The 25,297-nt window shown below is 39.6% G+C and overlaps 1 protein-coding gene across 4 annotated transcripts in view; it reads right to left on the reverse strand.

Annotated features, from left to right (window-relative positions):
- Positions 1-25,297, reverse strand: part of CNTN5 (contactin 5) — a 1,112,028-nt gene that overhangs the window by 328,618 nt on the left and 758,113 nt on the right. For all 4 annotated transcript variants that reach the window (XM_084782482.1, XM_084782479.1, XM_084782480.1 and 1 more), the window contains one exon: positions 15,198-15,401. In XM_084782482.1, the coding sequence (XP_084638608.1) occupies positions 15,198-15,401 (204 nt within the window). The remainder of the gene's footprint in view (positions 1-15,197; positions 15,402-25,297) is intronic.

Below are 25,297 nucleotides of genomic sequence, written 5' to 3' on the forward strand. Positions count from 1 at the left end.
CTGTGCAGGGGTGAGGAGGGGACCTGAGTTCAGCTGTTCTGTTTATAATGCCAGTACTGTGCAGGGGTGAGGAGGGGACCTGTGTTCAGCTGTTCTGTTTATAATGTCAATACTGTGCAGGGGTGAGGAGGGGACCTGAGTTCAGCTGTTCTGTTTATAATGTCAGTACTGTGCAGGGGTGAGGAGGGGACCTGAGTTCAGCTGTTCTGTTTATAATGTCAGTCCTGTGCAGGGGTGAGGAGGGGACCTGAGTTCAGCTGTTCTGTTTATAATGCCAGTACTGTGCAGGGGTGAGGAGGGGACCTGAGTTCAGCTGTTCTGTTTATAATGCCAGTACTGTGCAGGGGTGAGGAGGGGACCTGAGTTCAGCTGCTCCTGTTTATAATGTCAGTACTGTGGGTGGGGGTGTGGGGCACAGGGAGATCTTGAGACCTTACCATCCAGCTGGTCCATCAAATAGACTCAGTGGGAGACCATGTCTCAAAAAAATAAGGCGACAAGTGATAGAGAAAGACACTGCATATTAACCTCTGGCGACTACATCTTTACCTGTGAACATCTGCATTTGTAATACATTCACATCTGCACACCCCACGTACATACAAAATATCAACAAAAAAACAAAGAAAATGAATCTCAGGGAATAATATAGATGTGAGCGTGAAGCCCAGTGTGACACTGCTCTCAGGCAGGAAAGAGGATTGGCTGGATAAAGCAGAACACTCGATACACAATCTTTTTCCCAGATCTGTCACTGACTGTCACCTATAGCGATAGGTCTGGTGTTTGTTGCCAGCCCAGTAAAGTGCACTCTGCAGTGAGACAACAACAGGTAAGGAGACCCACTACCCACAAAAGTTGCAGGTTCTAAAAAAGATATGTACATCTGCATGCTTCTGTGAGTGTGTGCATGTGCGCAACTGCATGGGGTCTCATGTGTGTTTCTCTGTGGTGTTTGCATGTATGTTTGTGCATCTGTGCATTTGTATATTTATGTGAGTGTGTGGATGTGTGGATATGTATGTGTGGATATGTATGTGGTCCTGTATAGGCACGTGTGGTCCTGTAAGTGTTTACGTGTATGTTTATGTGTGTGAGTGTGTGCACAAGTACGTTTGTATTTGAGTACATTTGTGAATCTGTGTACGTGTGTGTGTATACACGAATGTGTGTGCTTTCTCTGTGTGTGTATCTGAGTAAGTATGTTTAAACTCGCAATGCTATTCAGTTGTCATTTGGGAAAATGTGCTGTGTACAGTACTTATCTTAAAACTACCTTGGCCTACAGTTGATGCCCAGAACCTACATAGAGTACCCACATGGTACCACACGCCTGTGATTGCTGCACTGTGGAGGCAGAGTCAGGAAGATTGCTGGCTGTTAAGCAGCTGGCTTGGCTGAATTGGTGCCTTCCAGGTTTCAATATGAGAGATCTTAACTCAAAGATCTGGGTAGATATCTTCTGAATAACAGTGCCTGAAGCTGACTTCTGGTCTCTACAGATACATGCGTGAGAATGGCACACATCCACCTGAAGATGGTGTTTTCTCCTTGAGTAATCAGGCTTGGAAAGTATGTGAAACTTTCAGGGCCAGAAGGATTTAGGCAGCTTCCAGTCTTCCATTTACCTCACTGATTTCTATCTACACTAATAAATGAAAAAAAAACCATGAAATAGGAAAATAAATCAATGAATTTTAAAATAAATTTAATAACGACAGAATATACTGGCCTAAGTCAATTATCTCTCAGGATATGTACTTTGAAGCATATGACACTCACTTTAATATAAAATTTTTAGTTTATTTTTAAAGACAATTAATTTTGGTTTTGTGGTAAATATATAAACTGTCTCACCATGGTAAACAGCGGAGCAAACTACCCTAAATATTACAGATTGTTTTCTGGATGCATATTTAGAAAGTTCAGTACCCAGAACTGATTTTTTTTAACACAAAATATAAATTCCACTGCTCTTTCAGGAGAGAAGAAACCTTAAAACATCCCAAATAAATCACTCAATTTTAGGCAAATTAACTGAGACAAAATGTGAGAGTTAATTTTGAGGGAAGGAAATTGAAGGAAATGACTTTAAATGATTCATATAGTGTCTTAAGGTTATTTTTAAACACCTCACTGGGTGTTCAGAGAAGAAACGGGTACAAGGGTTACCAGAACAGAACAAGACAACGAAAATTGATGAAACTGGAAAACCAACAATTTATACATAGACAGATTATCCAAACAAAGCGCCAAGAGCCACCCTCTGAAGTGGATCACCTATGAGGACAGCCCTCTACAGAAGAAAGTCTGTGTGTTTCAAAGACCCGATAAAGGTGCTCCAAACTGTTAAGACAAATTTTAAAAGGCACTCAGAGGAAGGATAGCAGGCTACCAAGAAGAGACTTGATACCCTATGAGCATATACAGGGGGAAGAGGTCCCCCTCAGTCACAGTCACAGGGGAAGGGACTAAGGGGAAAATGGGAGGGAGGGAGGAATGGGAGGATACAAGGGATGGGATAACAATTGAGATGTAATGTGAATAAATTTAATAAAATATATTTTAAAAATAAAAAATAAAAATAAATTAAAAAGGAACAATAAAAAATGATTCAAAGTGTCTGTTGCAAAGAAGCTGCTAACTGAGGTGTCTATTAGCACATGCTGACTCCTTGGCTCACTTATAACCTGTGGATCCTCTTTGCTTTTCTCACACCCACAGGGCTAAACCTTGTCAGCCTGGGGGCTTTCCTTCCCTCAGCTTCTGATTCTTATATAAACTGGCCATTTTGGCTATGCATTGTCCTGGTCCTCCACACACTCACTGGGTTCTGGGCTCTCTCTTGCCTCTCTCTCTTCTCCTTTTCTCTGCTCTTCCCATTTCTCTCCCCTCTCTGGCCTGGGTCATTTTGTGAGCTACATTAGCATGCTACTTCCTCTCCCTGCTCTGGACTCTTCCAGATGCTTCTGGCTGTTCTCTCCCTCGTATCTAACTATAAAAAACCGTCTCCACAGCCATGCCCAGGAGTGATCATGTTCTCATTTCATCCACAAAGGCAGTGAGCCTCCTGTACAAATATCATAACCATGTGACAATGGCTCTGAAGTCACAAGTTACTTACTGAGATAAAATAAAACAGCAGCTGCCACCTCACTCGACTGAACAAAATACTTCTCTGTGATCTGCATTACAGATGCCTGTTTCTCCACTCCAGACCGTTTTAGAAAAAGATCCATGGGTCTAAGTTTTCAGCAACAGCCTCCCCACCATGATGCTGTTTATTGATTTGTTTTGTTTTTATTTGGAAACCCTATCCTGAATAAAGAAAAGAATTAAAACTGCAAAGGAACATATAACATTAAAAAAAAGAAAGGCATAAAATATTAATTGACTCAATGGTTATTTCATTCTTTCCAGACTGACTCTATTTACCCATATGTCTATGTGTCTGAGTCTTTGATACATGTGTGTAAGTGCCTGCAGAGACCAGAAGAGGTTATCACATCCCTTATAATGGAGTTGTAGGAGGTTGTGACCAAGCCAATATGGATGTTGAGAACTCTGATCCTCTGCAGAGGGGTAAGCACCATGAACTGCCAAGTGTGATTTTTAAGAGTGTTTTTTTGTCATAGTTGGTAAAAATAGTTTGGACAAAAGAAGCTGTACGGTAGTAAAAGAGAGTAATCTCAGAGACTAGGCTGGCAGTTGGCAACTACTTTGCAAAGCTTGCTCACACAGCAAGGTTTTTAAGAGACTCTCCCAGTTTTCAGGTGGTGGTTGACTCTCTGGGTGGACCTCATGGGGCAATAATTTACATTCCTGTATTGTAGTGTTGCATTAATTTGTTTGCTTTAAATTTGGAAATTCTATTTGGGGCATAAAGAAAATAATGCAAAGTGCAAAAAAAAAGCCACATAATATAAATTAATATTAACAAGAGAGATAAAGTTCAGTGTAGCTAAAAATAAGAGAATATTTTTACAATAAAATCCAGACTGCTTGTTACCAGGTAGGCTTTACTCCTATTTATAGCACCTATATGTGCCTCTATGCTTGTAGGAAAATCATTCAAATATCTGCAGACAGAGCTAGAAGTTCACAGGTTATCAAGAGTGGGGGGGACCACGAGGAAAAAAGGAAGAATCTGAGACCCGGGGGTACTGTAGAACTGAAGCAAGTGGAGGTGCTTAGCACCGCCCCACACCGAGTGCTGCTGGCTGCCCATCCCACTCCTAGCTGCAGAAACACTGGTTCTCCACAGATGTGTCTGGATTTGCATAACCAACATTAACAGCAAAACCCCTGGAAGAGGAACAGCCTAGAAGGGTGGCTTATAACTACTGTGGCCCCATCACCACTAACAAATGGCTCTGGGGATTTTTTTAAACCTTGTTCACAGATGACATTTCCTCTAGCCTTCTATGTACCTGGCATCCTTCTAAGAACTTTGCTTATAGTCACATGCTTTTTTGTAATGGATAATACATATTAAGCCCTGTTCAGAAGGATAAATCGAGGTTTAGATGGGCTAAGTCTTAAACGTAACCCAAAGTAGGTAGTAAATCAGACCCAGGTTAAGTAAAATGAGTCAGAGCTACTCAATTTTAGATATCAGGTGTAACGTCGCTCTCACGAATGCACGATTTTGGCGGGTGTTTATCGAAGGCAGTATCTGAGTAGTTTCTTGGTATCCTGTCTGTGGTTTCTCCTGTGTGCTTTATGTTTTATGTGGCAATGCTTTTAAGAATAGTTTGGATAGGGATAATTTGAAGGCTCCTGTTAGGATATGAGGGGAAATTGTGATAAATGTAAAACTAGACAGAGGGACAAAATATGAACCTCACACAGCTAGCAGAACCTTATATACTTGTGAAGAAGACAGTAGAGGATTCTAGATAACACACACAGTCAAATAAGGACTAGAAAGATCAGGTTAGAAGGAGACTTAGCAAAAACAGTGAAGCTATCTAGGAGAACATGCTGCCTGGTGAGTCATGAAGTTATCTTCTGCCTTAAATTTGGCCTGTAACTAAGCTAAGGACGACAAATGCTAAGAAAATGCTGACACTTTTGACTGAGAGGTGCTTTGTTGATTTTGCGAATGCACCAAGTAGCTTGCTAAAACCAGAGCGCCAGATAGGAAGGCAGTAAATAAGAGAAAGAGGGCTGCAGCAGAGATGGTGGGTGATAATGCTCCAGAAATCTCAACATGGAACCTTAGCTGGCACATTCACCGTGATGTCTCATGTCTCAGAGCTTGCATTCCACTTTCAGCGCTAAGAGCTGTCTAAAGCCAGGTGTCCCCATGTGCACATGGCATCACAGCACTGGAGAAGCTGCGGCAGAATGACTGTCATGAGTGTAGGGCCAGCCTGGGTTACAAAGTAAGTTCTAGGCAGGTTCACACTGGAGAGAGAGAGAGAGAGAGAGAGAGAGAGAGAGAGAGAGAGAGAGAGAGAGAGAGAGAGAGAGAATGAGAGAGAGATCCCATCTTAAAAGGACTTATGTATATATTCACTATTATTGTACCCATTATAAAAGATTCACATGTATAGAATTAATTCTTGAATGATAATGATTGGTTTTCAGGTAAAAAACAAGGGAAAGAGAATAAGATACATATATATTTGGTAAATTTATCTTGCTTGTAAGTACTTAATAAGCAATTCTTCAATGTTTCTGGGACATGATGAGAGTTAATAAGATGATATATATTGATTTCGTGATAAAAATCTCTGTCTGCATGGATAAAAGTTTAAATCATTTTAATACTGCTCAAGAAAAATTGATTTGCTAAAATGAGTAATTGCCAAGAATATCTCCACAAATGCAACATTCATTCCACCCAGAAACCATCCAGTGACATCATGATAGCTTCATTCACCTTGCTTCCTATCAGGATGGTATAGTTTTGACAGATAAAGTACAAAAATAAAGAAAATATTAATAACGGACAAAGAAGTTTATACATTGTGTGGAGAGTGATATAAAGTTTCAGTCTTCTTCAGTTTCCTGGCTAAGATGTGTGTGCCCACACATCAGACTTCTTAAGTTCCATTCCAATTACCTATACAGCAAGGGTTCTCAGCAAAGAGCAGAGAGAGGAAAATGACCAGAGAGAGAGGTTTAATGGAGGATATTTGATATTCAGTGAAGAGAGAGAGAGAGAGAGAGAGAGAGAGAGAGAGAGAGAGAGAGAGAGAAAAGAAGAAGAAGAAGAAGAAGAAGAAGAAGAAGAAGAAGAAGAAGAAGAGGAGGAGGAGGAGGAGGAGGAGGAGGAGGAGGAGGAAAAAGAGGAGGAGAGAGGGAGAGGCCATGTCTGCTGTGTAAGGCTTAGGAAGTAAAAATTATTTCATCATATCCCACTGTCAATTATGAAACAAAATTTTGCCTTCTCCTTCTGTCAAACATTCCTTCTCTTCTTGGGGACACTTAAGCCACAGAAAGACTGATTCGGAAGGTTTAAAGTAATTTTCCATTTAAAAATCTTTAATCACATTGGGAAATGTTCTGAACAAGACAAGAACAGTATCCAGGTCCTGTTTCAGTTTTCTTGCGGGTGCTTTCTGCCTGCTACACCCTCCACACACATGTCAATCTCTAGTGTTCTTCTGTGTCCAGCAGTGAACTAAAGGAATTGATTTGTGCATTATATAATCAGCTAAGTGTGTGCACAATTCCTTTGTTGACAAAATGCTTGGTCCCCAAAATAAACATTTTGTCTAGGCATATTATTTTAGCTGATGACTTTGTGGTTCATTAACAGCAAAAACAAAGACAGGCACCAGTTTACCCAACACCAGTGTATCTGTGTCACAGGCTTTCTACTTTGCTTCCAGTGTGAAACCTGATAAATCCTCTAATGTAAGCCAATTTCTCTCCAGGTGTTCCCAAACAATTCTCACTCTCCCTTTTCCTGTAATTTTACTTCTATTGTAATATCCTACTCCTGAAATGAATAAGAACCCAAAGTATTGTCCTCTCCTCTCCTCTCCTCTGCTCCCCTCTGCTCTCCTCCCCTCTGCTCTCCTCCCCTCCCCTCTGCTCTCCTCTCCTCCCCTCTGCTCTCCTGTTCTCCTCTCCTCTTCTCCCCCTCTTCTCCCCTCTCCTCTTTGCTCTCCTCTCCTCTCTTCTCCTCATCTCTCCTCTCCTCCCCTCTGTTCTCTGCTCTCCTCTCCTCTCCTGTCCCTTCTCTCTCTCTCTCTCTCTCTCTCTCTCTCTCTCTCTCTCTCTCTCTCTCTCTCTCTCCTCTCTTTTCTCCCATCCTTTCGTGCCCTCTCCTCCCCCTTCTTCCTGTCCTCTCCCCTCCCTTTTACACCCCTTGCCATCCTCTTCCCTCCCCTCCTCTCTCATTTTCTCTCCTCTGCGCTTCTCACCTTATCCTCTTTTTTCCATCAATTTTCTTTTTCTTCTTTTCAAATTTCCTTTGTGCACCTGGAATTTCATAGCCCTAGAGAGGCTGTGAAAAGTAGCCGTAGGAGGCATGTAGTTCTAAAGAGGAAGTCTCTGTTTGTATGGGAATGGTGATTATAGTCTCACACATAATGGGGTTGGGGAATAAATGTAGCTTTTCCGTATCTTCCCAGAGGACCAAACTCATTATTACAACTCAGTCATCCTCTCTATATGTGGATATTTTATGATATCGTTATGACAGCGATAAATCTCTTTTAGTTAGTATTTACTCAAATATTTTTATTACTATATTAACATTTGAATAGCTTTTAGGGTTAAAAAATGAATTGCATGTGTGTGTGTGTGTGTGTGTGTGCGCATGCGTGTACGTGTGTCTGTGTGTGTGTGTGTTCATGTCTGTGTCTTTGTGTGGGAGTATATGCACCTGAGTTTAGGTGCCCAAGGAGGCCAGAAAAAGGATTCAGATCTTGTGTTGAATGACAAATTGTGAGGCTCTCAGCAGGAGAACAGGAAACTCAATTTGGGTCACTTTCAAGAACAGCACATGCTCTTAATCACTAACCCATCTCTCTATCTCTCTAAGCCCATTCAATGGTTCTGTAAAGCACTGCCTGTCATGCAGTAAACGTGAGAGGTTAAAATACGATTTAAAACAAGACTTCCTAACTGGAGTAGGAACTCATGTAAGAGCATACAAAGTGCAATATTGTCATGGCAGACAGACACCCGAGACCCTGGAGAAGAATAGCGCTGCTTGGGCTGTAGGAGGCAGATGTGTTTGAGTGAGAGGGCAGATGACAGAAGGACAAGGTAGAGATGTGATTAGAGTGGGTATCTAAAGATTTTCTCTGTTACGTAGAAGACAAACATTTGATTCATTACCCTCTAACTCATACTAAAAATCTGATCACTCATAAAGTTCTTAATAGTTTGATCTGTTTGTGTGTGTTCCCTTTAGTGATGTGTGAGACATGCCTTATCAAGATGTTGGGAGATGAGGCAGAGGCTAGGAAGCATGTAGAGTGTGTGCCAGCAGCGAGGGCAAATCCTCCTTTTCCTCGAGTACAGTTGTTCTGTCCTCTTGCTCGTTTTTCTGTTCTTAGTGCCTAATGTAATATTGATCTTGAAAGACTAGTTTGCTATCCACACATATGAGTGCAAGGAAATCTCCTGGCAGTGGGGATTGCCCTAGTGTACTGATAGTGAAAGGCATTAGAGCACTAAGGATTAAATGGACCATCTCCATAAAATCCACACAGAAGTCATAGAATTCTGTGGAAGAAGAGTCAGAAAGACTGTAAGAGCCATAGGAGTTGGAGGACACCAAAGCAGTGTCTTCAATATATAACAGAATGGACACACATAAGCCCACAGAGACTGTGGCAGCATGCACAAGACCAGCACAGGTCCAAGCCACTTGGGGTTCCTTCACCAAGAGTGGGAAGTGAACATGACTTCTCACCTTTAACCAAGAAGCTATTTGCAGTGGACTACCGTGGGTCAAAGGAAAGTCAATTTTCTGGGATAGACTGTCACTGGGAATATCTGAGGGTTTTTTCTTTTTTTTAAAAAAATATATTTTATTAATTTATTCATATTACATCTCAATTGTTATCCCATCCCTTGTATCCTCCCAGTCCTCCCTCCCTCCCGTTTTCCCCTTACTCCCCTCCCCTATATCTGTGACTGAAAGGGACATCTTCCCCCTGTATATACTCATAGCATATCAATATCTGAGCTTTAAATTGAGGTTCTTTCTATGGATAAATATACAAGATCTCAGAGCGATGAAGTCAATCAACACTCACTCTTTTCTGTATGCTGACTCTTGCTCTGTGAAGGTTCACAGTACTTTGATTAGTCTTGTTATACTTGAACAAATGCTACCACAGATAGGACAGTTTCTTGAGCTTGCGACTTCAGAGTGATCCAGAAGTTCGCTGTCTACACAGTCACTCTTAGGACATGGAGACAAAAGTCAGCCACGCAACCCTCGAGACCACCATTCGGGGAAGCCCTCTGAATGCTCTGCGATGGTCATTTGGCGCTCATCCTTCATGGTTCTGGTTTTATAGACTAGCCCTGGATTTCAGTAGAAATACTGATCTTTATAATGCAATGCACTCTTTACCATTGGATCCTGCACTACCAGCCCGCCTTTCACTCCTGCCCTCTGGGAATTAACCCAGACACAATAACTACAATAAAATATTGCCTCATATTATGCTTTAGGACAAACTCAAGCTAACACAATTCATTTTCTAACAGAGTTTATTAAGCAAAACTTTACTCGAAAGAAAAAAAACCCACTTCTGCCTATTCATGCATCCTTCGTTATTATTAGAAAACTGTATTCTGAAAAGTATAACATTTCCATGTTCTTAAAATGACTTTTATAGGTAACTCTATGGTCACAGCAGATTAAATATAATTTTTGCATTCAAGCCCCACAGAGGTGTTTTCCAAAGCTTGCAGAAATAGTGAATACAAATGCTGCCACTGCACTGAGAGGTTTAAACTCCTGCCTCTGAGTTGAGAGGATGGAAACCTCCTGGGAACTTCAGCTGACAGCACTGTCATCAATGGGTCTATCCACAAAAATCACTCTATTTTTATTTTCAGTGTAAGCATTTAGTATTAGACATCCATGAGGGCCAATATTCAAGAATATATCCTTTATGTGAAAATGGTTTTCAGTTATTAAGTAGTAAAGAACAATCAAATCATGAGAAGAAAGTCTTTGAATTAAATAATTTCTTATACTAATTTGTTTGCAATTTTCATATTCTCTTGGTATTATTTTTGTTTTGTTTTAGTTTTGGGGACAGGGTTTCTCTGTGTAGCCATGGCTATCCTGGACTTGCTTTGTAGACCAGGCTGGCCTCCGCCTCCCCAGTGCTGGGTTTACAGGCGTGCCCCTACTGTACCCAGTTTCTTGCTATGAGTTTTGCAATCACCAGATAGCATCTGTAAGTTTCATCATAATTGTTAACTTAGAAACTTATTTAAAAGTAACTGTGTCTTAGAAAGCTGTAAGTTTGTATAGAGGCATCATTTGTTGCCTGGTAGAATTGGGTGCCCTGTAGGGTGTGTTGGAGCTACCACTCAGTGAGGAGTTTGGATGGTGCAGCTCTGCTCTGAAGGGAAGGGAAGGAGCACGGGAAGCGAGTTCATGTGTCAGAAGAAGAGGTTGCTTACATGGGCCCATCATTCATGTGAGAAAGTTAGTTTCTCACTACTTTACACAGACACTTGTGTTGAGAGAATTGGAAGGAATGCCAGAATTCTGAAAAACTGTTCAGTAAATGCATCTCCCACCCCCTTTGTTAGTTCTGTTACTTAAAAATATATTTTAAAAGATTTTTATGTTATATTAATGTGTGAGTTCCTGCACGTTGGAATGGTTTCTACATGTGTGTCAGATATCCCTGGAGAACAAAAAAGGACGTTGACTTGCCTGGGAAATGGAGTCACATGTAGTCACAACCCACCTGAAGTCAGTGCTGGGCACAGAGCCCGTGTCCTCTGCTACAACCACGTCCAGTGCTCTTCACCATCTCCCCAAGCCCAGGTCCCAGGTCCTGATACCCGCTCAGTGTAAGGCTGACTTCAGTGTTTGCTTTCTCGTTTGTTTGGTGGTGGTGGTGGTGTTTCTCGGCTGCTGTTGGGCACCTGCTTCCCAGCTCTTTCTGTGATCCCTTTCATTTTATTCTACATTCCAGTGCTTCCTTTGCACGTTAGGCTCATACCTTGCATTCTTCCTTATTAGTCCAGAAAGAAATCAATATGGCTGGACTTATTGTGGTATTCCTGCCTATTTTGGAATTCTCTCGGATGACAGTTTTCTTTCTGTAAGGTCTTAGAGGACAAGCGGTGACAGATAACATAGCCAACATTGTACCATGTGGTGCAGGTCTGTGACCACATCTTACTGAAACCGCATTTCCTTGGCTTCCTTCAGCTACACTCTATCCTTCCTCTGTTATCTCCCTGCCGTCTCTTGATTATTTTACAATGTTTCCATTTTTATTATTTTAAGCAAATTGGATCATTTAAGGCTTGATTTGAATCTCACTTTTTTTCTTAATGACTCTCCACAGCCTTTTTTCACAATACCAGTAATTTCATTTTTATACACATTGTGATGCTATCTTGATATCTGAACGTTGCTATTCAAATTAGTAATTGTTTTTGTAAATCAAAAAAATTTTTTAAATTACAAGGATATCTTCATCTTATTACTCTTCTTGGTTTTATTATCTATGTGACTATTTTATAACTTTAAATTTGTTATTGGACATATATATAGTAGTTTTTGTTATTCTCGCCACCACCTTCTACCATATCCCTCCCACCTCTGTCAATCATCCCTCCTCCTAGAAGTCTGTCTCATATTCGTATCTTTCCTTTTTGTGATGTGACCCACTGGAATTAACAGCAGCCATGAGACTGTGATGTGACCTACTGGATTTAAGAGGGGCCATGAGACTATCCGGCCTACTGGCGGAAAAGGTATCAGTGTTCTTACCCAATCTTCAACTCTAGGAACTATAATACCAACGGGGCAAGCAAAATGTGTCTGTCGGTGCCATAGCAACATGACCATTGTGAGGGTAGCAATCCTGCGGTTGAGAAAGTTGTAGTCCCTAAAGAAAAAGTTGCTGCTGTTTTCTATTTAAATAATGGACATGGCTGTCTAATATCTAGAGGCGAATGCAGTTCTTAGCCCTAACCAGAGGAGCACCTCTGTGCAGGGAATTGCACTGTACATAGAGATTCATGGGGCTTAAGGTGATGAAATAGTAAGCAATGGTAAAGTGCTCAGGACACTTAGGTCACTGCCTTGGGTTGCTGAGGAAGAGGGTTATAAATAACGTAAGAGTAAGAAGATGAGGAGAAGGCTCACTGAAGGCTACGTACAACACTGTAATTCAACCATGATTACACAGGAGCTGTGGCTGCTTAGCTGAGCTTGTCAGCTATCACTCATGGATCAGGGAGGGTCAGGCAGCTCTGCTCCTCTCTGTTGAACTATTGGCTACTGATGGATACTTGGGAGGAGGAGTTGATTGTCCTCAGGTGTGCTCCCATGGGTAAACTCACTACCAGGCTCCAATGCCTAGTGATAAATTTTACTTTGAAAGAAAATACTTTAAGCATGCATATCTCAAAATTGGCTTAATAGTCTTGAATAATATGGTACTCAGGGATTCCATATTGCTAGAGTAATGATTCATAAATCTTAGTTATTAAGAAACAAATGGGGAAATAGAAGTATCCAGAGGGTCCTAGAAACCTACAAGAAGAACAGTATGACATGTGGATCTGGGTCCAGGGGTCCTGCTCAAACTATGCCACTAGCCAAGGACAATATTGGCAGTAAACTTCGATCCCTTACCCAGATCTAGCCAATGGACAGGACATTCTCCACCATTGAGTGGAGAGTGAGGTCTGACTTTCATGTAAGCTCTGGTGCCCCATTTTTGACCATGTCCCATTGATGGGGAGGTCTGGTGGCACTCAGAGAAAGGATAGCAGGTTACCAGGAAGAGACTTGATACCATACGAACATATACAGGGGGAGGAGGTACCCCTCAATCACAGACATAGGGGAGGGGAGTAGGGGAAAGTGGGAGGGAGGGTGGAATGGGAAGATACAAGGAATGGGCTAACAATTGAGATGTAATATGAATAAATTAATAAAATATTAAAAAAGAGAAACAAAGAAAACATGACCACAATTGTTAAAGAGAGCAACAGATAGCTTCTGTACTGAAATTTTAGTCCTTGTTCTTATTTTTAACCTATGTATTTGTGACATTATCTATATGGCTTTTGATTAATCCTATCAATTGTTTAATAATAATTTTCTCATGGCTACAATGGCTATTACATTAGTAGTCTACTTTGTAGAGTTTTACTGCTATATATTGCATAAAGAAATATATATAAACATACATGTATATCTTGACTGTTAAAATTTTGAATTATGATATATTCCAAAATTTATATATAGCATATATGCAATAAATATATACACATTGATAACAAAATGTCTTTCAGAAGAGTACAACTCTAACAATATATTCCAAAAGTGTCTTTGTCAGGGTTCTGTTGCTGTGAATTGATGGCGTGACCAGAGCAATTCTTGTAAAAGAAAGCATTAATTGTGGGGCTTGCTTACAGTTTTAGAGGTTTGGGCTTCTGAAAATATTATCATGGCAGGAAGCATGGCAGCATGCATGGCACTGGAGCAGTAGCCGAGAGCTATGTCCTTGACCCAGAGTCAAGACATAGAGAGAGAGAGAGAGTCTGAGCCTGACCTTGGATTTTGAAAATTCAAAGCCCACCCACCCACAGTGACACTCCTCCTCTAACAAGGCCACACCTCCTCTAACAAGGCCACACCTCCTCTAACAAGGCCACACCTCCTCTAACAAGGCCACACCTCCTCTACTCTAACAAGGCCACACCCTCCAGTCTTTGTAGTTCTTTCAAACAATTCTACTTCCTAGTGACCAAGCATTCAAGTTTATCATCCTATGGGAACCACTATCATTCAAATCACCACAAACAGTGTATTTTTTTTTTAAAGAAAAAAAAATTAAAAGTGGGGTGTGGCTGTACATACTGACAACACTTGTCAGATGGAAGCAAGAGGACAGTACTATATAGCTATCTTTAGCTACACATGAAACTGTATCTCATGGGGAAAAGTATATTGAAAAACCATAAAAGTGTTGAAATATACTTTTTAATACTTCAAAACCAATCAGAATTCTCATTCTCAAGTTCACTACTTAATAATGTCTTCATAGATAGTTTTTGTTGCACGGCAGAGCAATCGGCATATCATACATCAACTATAATAGAGCATTTGACTTCTTTAATGCAATGCCTAACTGTAAATGTCTATAAATACAAATGAGGTGTTTAAATGTGAAGATCCTGCGGATAAATGGCAATTCCTATAATTATAGCATCATTACACCTGCCTGCGCTGTACTGAATAGTTAAAGTTACAACTGTTCCTATTATTGGAAAAGTAATAACAATTATAATTGTACAACAAAATATTAAGAGCTTAAAACTCAATTTTAAGGCAGATGAACTACAAATGCAATGAAAACTGAACCCATAAACTTCATGCCATTAATACACACATGCTCCAGACAGACACTAAGGTGTAAAGACAGAACTGTGGCACTTACGTGGCTCACCTTTCCACATGCTCACATTCTAGCTTTTGAGTAGCATTATGGTGACTATTTATTCTCTATGAAGCATTCATTTCCCATAATACTATTGTGCACGTGTGTGTGTGTGTGTGTGTGTGTGTGTGTGTGTGTGTGTGTAAGCCAGAAAATGACATCAAGTATCTCAACCAGTCTCTATGTATTTTATGATACTGTCTTCACTGCACCTGGCTCACTGGTTTGGCTAGGCTGGCTAGCGTGCTCCAGAGATGCTCTTGTCTGTGTCTCCCCTTACTGGGATGACAGGCATGATATGCCTGGCTTTAAACACAGGTACTTGGGATTTGAACACATATTCTTAATTTCAGCACAACAAACGTTTTTACAACTGAGCCGTCTCCCCATCATTAATGTCAACATTTCTATTCTGAGATATACATGAATTCAGATTAAAGAGGTGAATATATATAAATAAGATGCCTTTTAGTTTATTTGTATTGAGGTCAAATATTTAGAAAACCAGCAATAATACATCTTTTGCTTTTGCATATGAAATACTGATCTTGTCAATTGCTAACTCACCATCATTTCGCAGGGTGAGCGGTGTTGGAGGACTGAGCACTCGAGCATTCGTCACAGCATTTTTCACCAGACAAATATAGCTGCCAACATCTGATGTTTGCACTTTAGAAATATAAAGGTTGCCTGTCTCTTGGGATATGAACCGCCGGCTGTCCTCCGCCACAAAGGAAGGGAACTCGTTGAAGACCCAGCTATAGATGATCTCTGAAAACAGAGAATTCAGTTGTTGAATAATACAGATCACTTAACTGACAGAGTTCAAACAACAAGGGCTTTACTAAACATTACCTTGATTCAAGGCCACACACACAGCTGATTTGCAAATAATTTAATATATTATATTCAAAGCAGGGTTCTGGTTTGTGGCTGTAGGAAGAGGTCACATAGTTCTCAGATGCTCTGCCTTTACCCATTTTCCCTTCAACTCTGAAGTGTATTAAAACTGTGCATGGTATTCATAACTGTGATAATGTGAAGGTTGAAAATTAAAGAGATAATTTCTTGTAATTTTACATCAACTTAATTGGCTAATTTCATCCAAACCTGTGAAAGGGTGTACAGAGATGACAGCGTACACTGTAATGGCTAACAGGAGAGGTATGAACTTTGTCCTATTGACCCACCAGACTTCTAGATCCAGGAGATATCCCGACTTCAGTTTTTACTGCTTTGTTCATCAAATATTGGTTGCGAATTACCTTAGGCTATGTATCATTCCAAAGAGAAAAGAAAAGTTTCACAATTCCACGGAGCCATCCTTTTAATGGGGGAAAAAACCAAGAATACGCCCACAACGGAGCAAAGGTTAACGAACGGGAAGCAAAAAGACCGAGAAGCAAAGGAGAAAACTAAGACATCGTAACTGAGTTGAAGACAGGTAGGGCTGAAAAAGAACCTGGGGATTATATCTTATTTATTTACTTTTTTATTTATTTTTGGATTTTCAAGACAAGGTTTCTCTGTGTAGTCTTGGCTGTCCTGGACTCGCTTTGTAGACCAGGCTGGCCTTGAACTCACAGCAATCCGCCTGCCTCTGCCTCCAGAGTGCTGGGATTAAAGGCATATCTTAAACAGTCTCCTAGTTCCAGAACGAAGAAGGGGGAATGGGGCAAATGAAATGTCTAGAAGAGCAAGAGGAGAAATAGAATCACAACCTCAGGAAGCCATTTTTAAGTAGTTATAAAAGACGGTGCTTTTGAGTGATAGTGCGGAGCCAGAGACCGTTGACTATGCAGAGAATAAGAGAGAAGTGTATCTTTGTCTAGATGGGACAACTGATAAAAAGTAAAGTTCTTCAGGGATGTGGGCACAGAGGAACTGGGGATTTAACCATGATACCTAAAACTGATATAATGTCAGTTTTGCAATTTGAACTCAAAGAGGAAGACCTTTAAATTTGAAGACAAAACATTGACATCTCAATGGGTTGCAACTCACCTGTTACATCTGGAAGAACAGATCTCACAACCTTCTTTTTTTCAGAGTTACTTGTTTGATAAATCAACTTAATTAAGTTTTTAAACGACCCAACATGTAGTTAAAATCTACTATTGGAATTAGAAAGTCACTTTATATTGTCTTTTCTTTTTTTCCTCTTAATCATTCTCTCTTCCCTCTTTATCCTATCATGGATTGTTAAAAATCAGTTCCCAGCCAGGTGTGGTGACACACTTTTAATCCCAGAATTTGTGAAGCAGAGGCAGGCAAATTGCTGTGAGTTCGAGGTCAGCCTGGTATACAAAGTGAGTCTAGGACAGCCAAGACTACACAGAGAAACACTGTCTTGGAAAACCAAAAAAAAAAAAAAAATCAATTTTCATCTCTTTTCTACTCACTTCAAAATGGGGATCCAGGCCTTGAGCCAACATTTCTAGACCCTAAAGCTGATTTAAAAATATTGAGAGGGGGAGACAAAGCTCCAGCTAGACATCTCTTATCACTAAATGAAATCCCAACAGTGGAAAAATTGGTTATAACAAACCAAGTTCATCAAAGGGGCCTTATAGAATCCTGAAAGCAACCCAGGCTATTGGTTACTTTCTATACACTGATGGTAAGGCCCTATTGCTAAAGACATTACCTATCTAAGTAAAGCTGGTTCCTACCTAGAGCCTTTACTCCTACTAGAAGTGTTCAAAGTGCTGGAAGGTACTCTGTATACTACCAGAGGATAAAGGTAATTACTAATCCTGCTGCAAACCCCATGAAATACAGTGGTTATCTACCTGCACGACAGGCAAGCACAATGGTTTCACAAAAGTTGTTGGAGTAACCAACAACTATCTGATTGGAATTAACGCTCACTCCATAAAATGGAACCAATGCCTGACACTGTTTTGGTGTCCAAGCACCTGAGACTAGATAGGACATAGTCTAGAGTAAAAGCAAATACTACTGTTCTGCTAAAGGAATGTTGCAGTAAAGAGACTCCTAATGCCATTCTGCTATACTCAATGACCAGTGTCTTGCTCAGCTCTCATCAGAGAAGCCTCTGCCTTCAGTCCATGGGAACAAATACTAAGACACACAACTTGAAAATGTACAGAGAGTGAGAGACGTTGGAATTTTCAGTCCTACATGGGATGTATCCATCTAGTCCCATCCCTTAGGGTTCTGGGAATTCTTCAGAAGAGGAATCAGAAAGACTTCAAAGAGCCAGAGGGCATGGGAGACACCAAGGGAACAAGATGTTATGGAGAGAACAGGGCTGATACATGAACACATAGAAATGCTGGGACCATTCAGAGATCCTACGTAGGTATAAACCAGATGGGATCCTAGTCCAGAAATGAAAAATGCAATGGACACAATGCCATCCTTAACCTAGAAGCTTTCACCAATTGATAATGGCTTACAAAGGAAAATCCAGGTGAAATTTCATTGGGTATACAAATCAAACATAAAGGGCAGGGTGTATTCCCAGCAGTAGATGGTCAGTACAAAAATGAACTCCACGATATAGTTGGAGGTTTGATCTTTTTATTTAACCTTATAGATCTTCTGCTTATATTTTATAGTTTTAAAAATTTTTGTTTTTATGTTTTTTCTCTGTGTGTCTTAGTGTCTGTGTTTTCATGCTTTTTCTTTTTCTCTTTTTTTTCCTGTGTGTTCATTTATTTTTTCCTATTCTGCTTTGTTTGATTTTATCATATTTTATATTATTTATCATCAGATTATTATTATTTATATTATTATTATTTACATCCCTTCTTGTATTCTAACTTTGTGTGGGTGGAGATGTGGGGCCAGTATGGGAGGAGCTGGGGGAGGTTAAACCATAATCAGAATACAAAAATTATATTTTCAATTAAAAAGAAGAAATTATTAGAAGTATTTAATTGAACTTATGATTAGGTCTTTGGAGTATAAATGAAATATGCAGCCTGCTAGTTACCTTCTAACTGCAAGGACTTCTATCTGATATCATGGTCCCTCTAACAATAAGTTTCATTTGTTATTTATACATAATTCACAAAAATTTATATTTCAATCATATATATTTCATAAGGTTTTGCTTTGGTTTTCTCAAGTTTTTGGTTACTCTTTAAAATTTAAAGACAGGAATAGTAACTAAAAGTTGACATTTAAAGAACCACAGTTTCTTATACTGGTGGTATCTTTTGGTTAAATTTATGATTTATTTCAAGACCTTTCTGCATGAAAACGACACTTTTAATACCTCACGATTAAATGGAATTTGGGGTTCAAAATTGCTGATTTATTTCTGCAGTGAGGTTTTATTTTTCACATAGCCAATAGGTTCATAATGCCAAGGACGAAGAGAGCATTGCACGGTAACTTAGCTGACACCTGAAACTGGGTTAGATTTCTTGCGTGCACCCAAAATAGAACTACTGAGTGGAGTCAAACCTCTTTTAAGATCCCTGTTTACATTCACTATTAAGGCTTTTTATTAGCTATTAGCATTTACTTAAAATTGTCTTCAAACTTTACTTTCACAATAAAGTAGGATACAGTTTCTTTAAGGGTGATGTTATAGTCTGGGGACTATAAAATTTTTCAGGGAGACTAGAAAACATAATTGTCTCTATAGCTTTAGTCTTTACTTTGTGTGCTATTTTGTTATATATTAACTGTGTATGGTTCTTCCAAATAACCATATAATAACTATATATATATATAGTATGTTGGTATCTTATTTCATTTAATAAGACAGTGAAGCTAACTAGTAAGCCATGATTTTCCCATTTTCAAAGATGTCTTTTTAAAAGAATATTAAATATGCCTCCTGTATATTCACTAAGTGGTAAGACAAAATTGCCTCATTAATCCAGACTACTGTTTTGTTGTTGTTGTTGTACACTTTTTGTCTTTCTGTGCTGAACTCAAAAGTTATTGTAATTCACTAGGAGTTTAACACATGCTGATGTATGTACGTGATGTATGTGTTTTATCTCAACTTCTGCTCTCTAGTTAATCCAAATATTTATTTTTAATGCTGACATACTATCAGTCTTCAAGCTTCTGGACTTTAAAGTAGATTTCTGTGATATTAAAACACACACACACACACACACACACACACACACACACACACACAGACATGCAAAGGGATGTACGCAAGCACGTGTGTACACACACACACACACACACACACACACACACACACACACACACACACCTGATTAAAAAAAAAAACCCAAAGAAATTAGATGTAGAAGCAACATTGCAGAATAATAGTGGTATTTATACAAAAAATGTTGAAGTTCATGTCATAGTGAATGGAGGAAAGGCAAAAGGCTCCTGTCCCTAGAATGTTAAGGATGACCAGGATGTCTGTGGCTGGTGTTCAGTGAGATGTTGCAGTCCTAAGGCTGCGTACACCTGAGCTCTTGGACATGCAATTTGGAAGGAAAATAAAGCTCTGCTTGTGTGTGGAAAATACGACTTTCTATTTAGAAACCTTCCCTCCATATTTCACTCCAAGCTTTGTTAGGATAAACTAACTCAGTATTACAACATTTTAATAAATTATTTGAAATACAATCTAAGAACTTATCATTTACAGGAACCACAGATAAGAAATGCGAATGAGTAAGTGTACACTGTGTAGTGAAATACCTATGCTCCGAGAATTATGACATTGATGACAGAAACTGTTTAGAACGCCAAGAAATTAAAATGCACCCCACATTCAGTGATTGGCAATATAGATAGAACTTCAACATTATCAAAGCGGTCTTAAGTCAGTACAATCTCTATTAATGTAACAGTGACTTCCATCAGGCCTCTAATGTAGCATTCACAAAACGTAGATGGCTACCCAGACTCTACTGAACAGTCAATGCCATCTCAAATCAGAAGAACCTCTTTCAGACCTGATTTTAAAAATGCAACACAATTACATACTTAAAAAATAATGGTAAAGATCAGTGCAGCAGCACACACCTGAAATTACAGCACTTTGGAGAGACAGAGGCACTTTGGAGAGGCAGAGGCAGAGGCAAAGGCAGAGGCAGAGGCAGAGGCAGAGGCAGAGGCAGAGGCAGAGGCAGAGGCAGAGGCAGAGGCAGAGGCAGAGGCAGAGGCAGAGGCAGGTGGATCTCTGTGATTCCAAGGCCTACCTTGTCTACAAAATGAGTCCAGGAAAGCCAAGGCTACACAGAGAAACTCTTTTTGGAAAATTCAAAATAATAATAATAATAATAATAATAATAATAATAATAATAATAATAATAATAATAATAGTGATGGTCCCAATATCAGCACATGTACTGACGAATGGGATGAATCTGAGAACCTAAGAGTAAATGAATACAGTTTCAGCCCATTAATAGCAGAGATGCTAAGGACAGGCACCAAGAGAGGATGGCCTTTGTGGTAAACTGTGCTGGGAGTGGTGTGTATTCACATGCCAGACACTACAACTCGACCCCTGTCTGTTACCTGCAACACAAAAGTTAGCCACAAGTTAAATGCAGCCTCAGATGAATCTAAGGAGCTCCAACAAAGCACTAGTAATACGATTTGGAAGTTTAAGTAGACTTTTTGTTTGCTTGTTTTGAGATTATTCTGCAATAGACAGGAAATAAACCAAAGAATAAATAAAGAAAACAATATATCAGACTGAAAACTTTCTGTGTAGAGAAGCACGCAACAAAAATAACTCATGTACAGCTTACACAATAAAGAAAATATTTGCAAACTATACACCTGATAAGGAATTTATTCCCATAATATATAAAAAACTAAAACTTATAAGCAAAACAGATAACAAGAAAATGAACTACAGATCTCAGTAGATGATGTTCATCAAAAGAAGACATATAAACATCCAAATATTACACACAAAAAGGATAGGACTGATCATCAGCAGAGAATAAGTTTATGGGGCTGGAGATATGACATAGGAGTTAAGAGCAATTGCTAAATCTGCACAGGACTCAGGTTCAATTCCCAACATACACACCCTAGCTCGTAACCATCCTGAGCTCTGCTGTAGCTGATATGACCAGCCTCTGCTGGCTTCTGTGGGTATGGTACTGCTGATGCTTTGGAGAAAGGAAGTAAGCTCTTACATGTTGCCGGGGATGTAAACTCCAGCCAACAAGGAAAACTGAATGGTAACATCTCAAATAGTGAAAACTAGAATGGGGATAAGATCTTGCAAGATCACAAGTTAGATATTCAAGTAAATGAAATGATGTGAATAGATGCCTCACATTCAGAGCACTGCGATTTGCAACAGCAGGGAGGTGGAAACAACCTAAGCACTCATCAACTGATACATGGAGAAAAATATAGTGTGAACACATCATGGAATACTAGTCAGCCACTGACTGATGAAATTCTGCCATTTGTGGTAACAGGGATGAAACTGGAGGTCATTGTGTTAAGTGAAACAGAGCAGGCACAGAAAGAGAAGAACATCCTCATGTTATGTGCATGTGCGGTCCAAAACGGGAGAGCTAGAAGTTGAGGATAGAACAGCAGCTCTTGTATGATAGGAAAGGAATGGGATATGGAAGTATGACACGATGATGGAAAACCAATTAATGCGCACGACGCTGCAAACAGAGAAGTAAGAATGTTTATGTGCTGATGCACAGCACGCTGGCTACCAATGTCAATTTAATGCAGGATTTAAAAAATCTGCAAAATCAGGGCTAGAGATGGGACTTAGCGCTCAAGAGCACTGGTTGCCCTTGCAGACAACTCAGGTTTGGTTCTCAGCATCCACCATGGCAGCTCACACCATTTGTAGCACCAGTTCTAGAGGATCCAAAACCTGTTCTGACACCCACACGTAGTAGCATGAGAGTAGTGCACAGACATGCGTGCACAAAGATCACCCAAGCACTTGTTTTTAAAAGGATAGAAATGTGCATTTATCCCAAAAAGAAGTTATAAATGATGTGCACTTTGCCTGATTTAGACACATTCTTCATCCATCATGCTGAGCACTTGAATTTTCGTACGTTTTAGATATTAGTTGAAACAAACTTACTTTACTAAGCTCATGCTGATGTTTAACACAACCATGTAGTGTACGTCCATTCCCACTTCATCTAATATACGGGGGTTTCTTTTTTATGGGTTAAAGATTGTTAATAAGTTACCAAAGATATGTGGAAACATCAACTGAACTCCATGAAAGAAAATGACCCTAGAGTTATTTCTTTTTAGAACTTTATTCTTTGACACTAACCTACTCCGTTATCATTACTTCTCTTAATTAAGTCATCGCTGGGAGAGACTGTCATACTGAGCAAGGGAATTAAAACTAACCTGGGTGGTCACTGGAACTTTCATTTCTTACATTCGGTGGTGGGAGGAATTGCAGGTAGGCTGTGCCTGTCTTATAACTGAAGGTCCAGGTTTATAATTTCACACACTATGAGCCTTCAGCCCTTTTCTGCAATTTATTCAGTGTCAAAGCTGATGCTCTTCTTTTCGCTTCCCTGACAAATAAAATCATTACTTAAATGACAGATTTCCACATCCACGAGGTATGAAAACAAGCATTTCCATGTGGGTGAGGATGCTCATTTCTCATGGCCGTAGTGCCACTGATAAAAACAAGTGCAACAGTGAGGAATGAAACCACGTAGTGGACGCTCTAGTCCGTGAAAACAATGGCAGAAAGCAAAAAGACATGATTCATTTCAGCATTTTCTAATATGATGCAATTTGGGAAATAGCTGTTCCTCTTTCTAATAATGTTTGTATACCGAGAAGGTTTGGGTCAGAGAATTTAGAAGGAGCATAGTGCAAACAGCCTCAGTGAAATTCACCGGCCCAAGAAATAATTCCGCTCACCACAGGAGCTCAGCTTCTCCATCGCTGTCAGCCAAAAGAGGGGAGATTAAAAATCAGAATTTCTTTATTTTTATTCTCTGTTTGAAGTTATTGTATGTGCGAAGGTTTCAGGTAATGATATGCATTAACAAAAATCTCTGCTGTACCCTCTTCTTCTGCTTATTCCTACAGTGTGAGATTCAATGGCATTTGTCAAATAACTAGAATTTGGCTTATTATAAAGTACAACTTTTAGTTTCTAATGGTATGAATTTTGTATCTTAATTTAACAAGCTTTTGTATTTTGCATTAATTTTTACTGATGCACTGAAGTACATACTATAAGCAGTTTAGTATTCGCTAATTATAACATTTATTTGGATTCCAGGGCTCAGTATGACAACCTTTCCTCATGATGATTTAATTAAGGGAAATACTTGAAAATGATAATAGAATACATTAGTGGCAAAAAGATAAGTTTAAAAAGTGTTTCCAGGATTGCTTCCTGTCATGGATCCGATGTTATCACTTGGATTGTTACCTTATTAGTGCCACAAAAAAATGTAGAGAATTTTCAAGTATCCCTTGCAACTGGTCATAAGGAACACCGGAAATTAATAAGAAGCACATTTTAAAGTATTACTTTTGTATTATGTGTATGTTTCTACATTGTATGTGCTCATGGGTACACTGCATGAGGAGTTAAGAAGTGGGTATCTGATCCCCTAGAATTTGAATTAAAGGCAGTTGTAAGCTGCGTGATGCTGGTGCTGGAAGCAGAACTCCAATACTTTACAAGAACATTAAGAGCTCTTAGCTACTGAAGCAGCCCCAAGAAGTACCTCTTTGTTTTATGATCTGTATCATTTCTGTAACAGAAAATGTCACTGTTAGCCATGTCAAGTACTCTCAGAAAAATAAAATCTCAGTCTTCATTTTCGACACTGTATTATCACAAGCACAATGTATGTTCCACAGCTGAACAATAAATATTTACAGAGGATGTGAACAGTTGTACCAAACTGTATTTATACAGTATATAGAACTTTTAATATTTTAAGCACACACATGGGTTGGTTTGCATATTTTAATTTCCAGTGAAAGCTTATTAGGGTATACATGGACCCGACTTGTTCTATTGAGTCAGTTACATGGATTTGTAGGCGCTGGAGAGACATTAGAATTATAGGTTATTTTAGGTTATTTATAATCTTACATGTGGTCTGTTTTAGTCCCTCTGATTGGGCATGTTTAATTGGTATTTTGTTGAGAATCTGGTTTGGCCACTGAACTGTTAAATGGAGCATCTATAAAGACCATTTTAGTGGCCAGATTTATGGTGGACTTTGTCATAAAGACAACCACAGGTCACACATTAGGATAGGACTGGCGAGCTAGCTGTCACCACAGTGCTCACCTCCCATGACTGTCAGAACTGATGTGGTATGTTCTGTTATCCCAGTGCTGGGGGAGGGTCACAGGCAGGGAGAGTCCTGGGGCCCCCTGGTCAGCCAGTAGTCTGCTAGAGGACAGTGAGGGATCCTGCCTCAAGATAGCAAGGTGGAAGATTCTTCAGAAATAACACTAGAGTGTGTCATCTGGCAATCATATACGGGCTTATGCATGTATATCTGATATCTGAAGCCACAAGAAATGCCTTTACAGATACACACTTCCACAAAGCAGTAACAAATTATTATACAAAAACTCTGCTTAGAGACTTATGGTATACAATATGGGTCAGGGGAAGATGTATAAGAGAGTTTAGTATAACTCTCACATTTTCCACTTAATTCTTCCCTCCTATACTACATACACATTTGATGGCACTGTGGTGAGGA

Source organism: Acomys minous (assembly GCF_964271855.1).
Source record: "Acomys minous genome assembly, chromosome: 5".
NCBI classification, from domain to species: Eukaryota; Metazoa; Chordata; class Mammalia; order Rodentia; family Muridae; genus Acomys; species Acomys minous.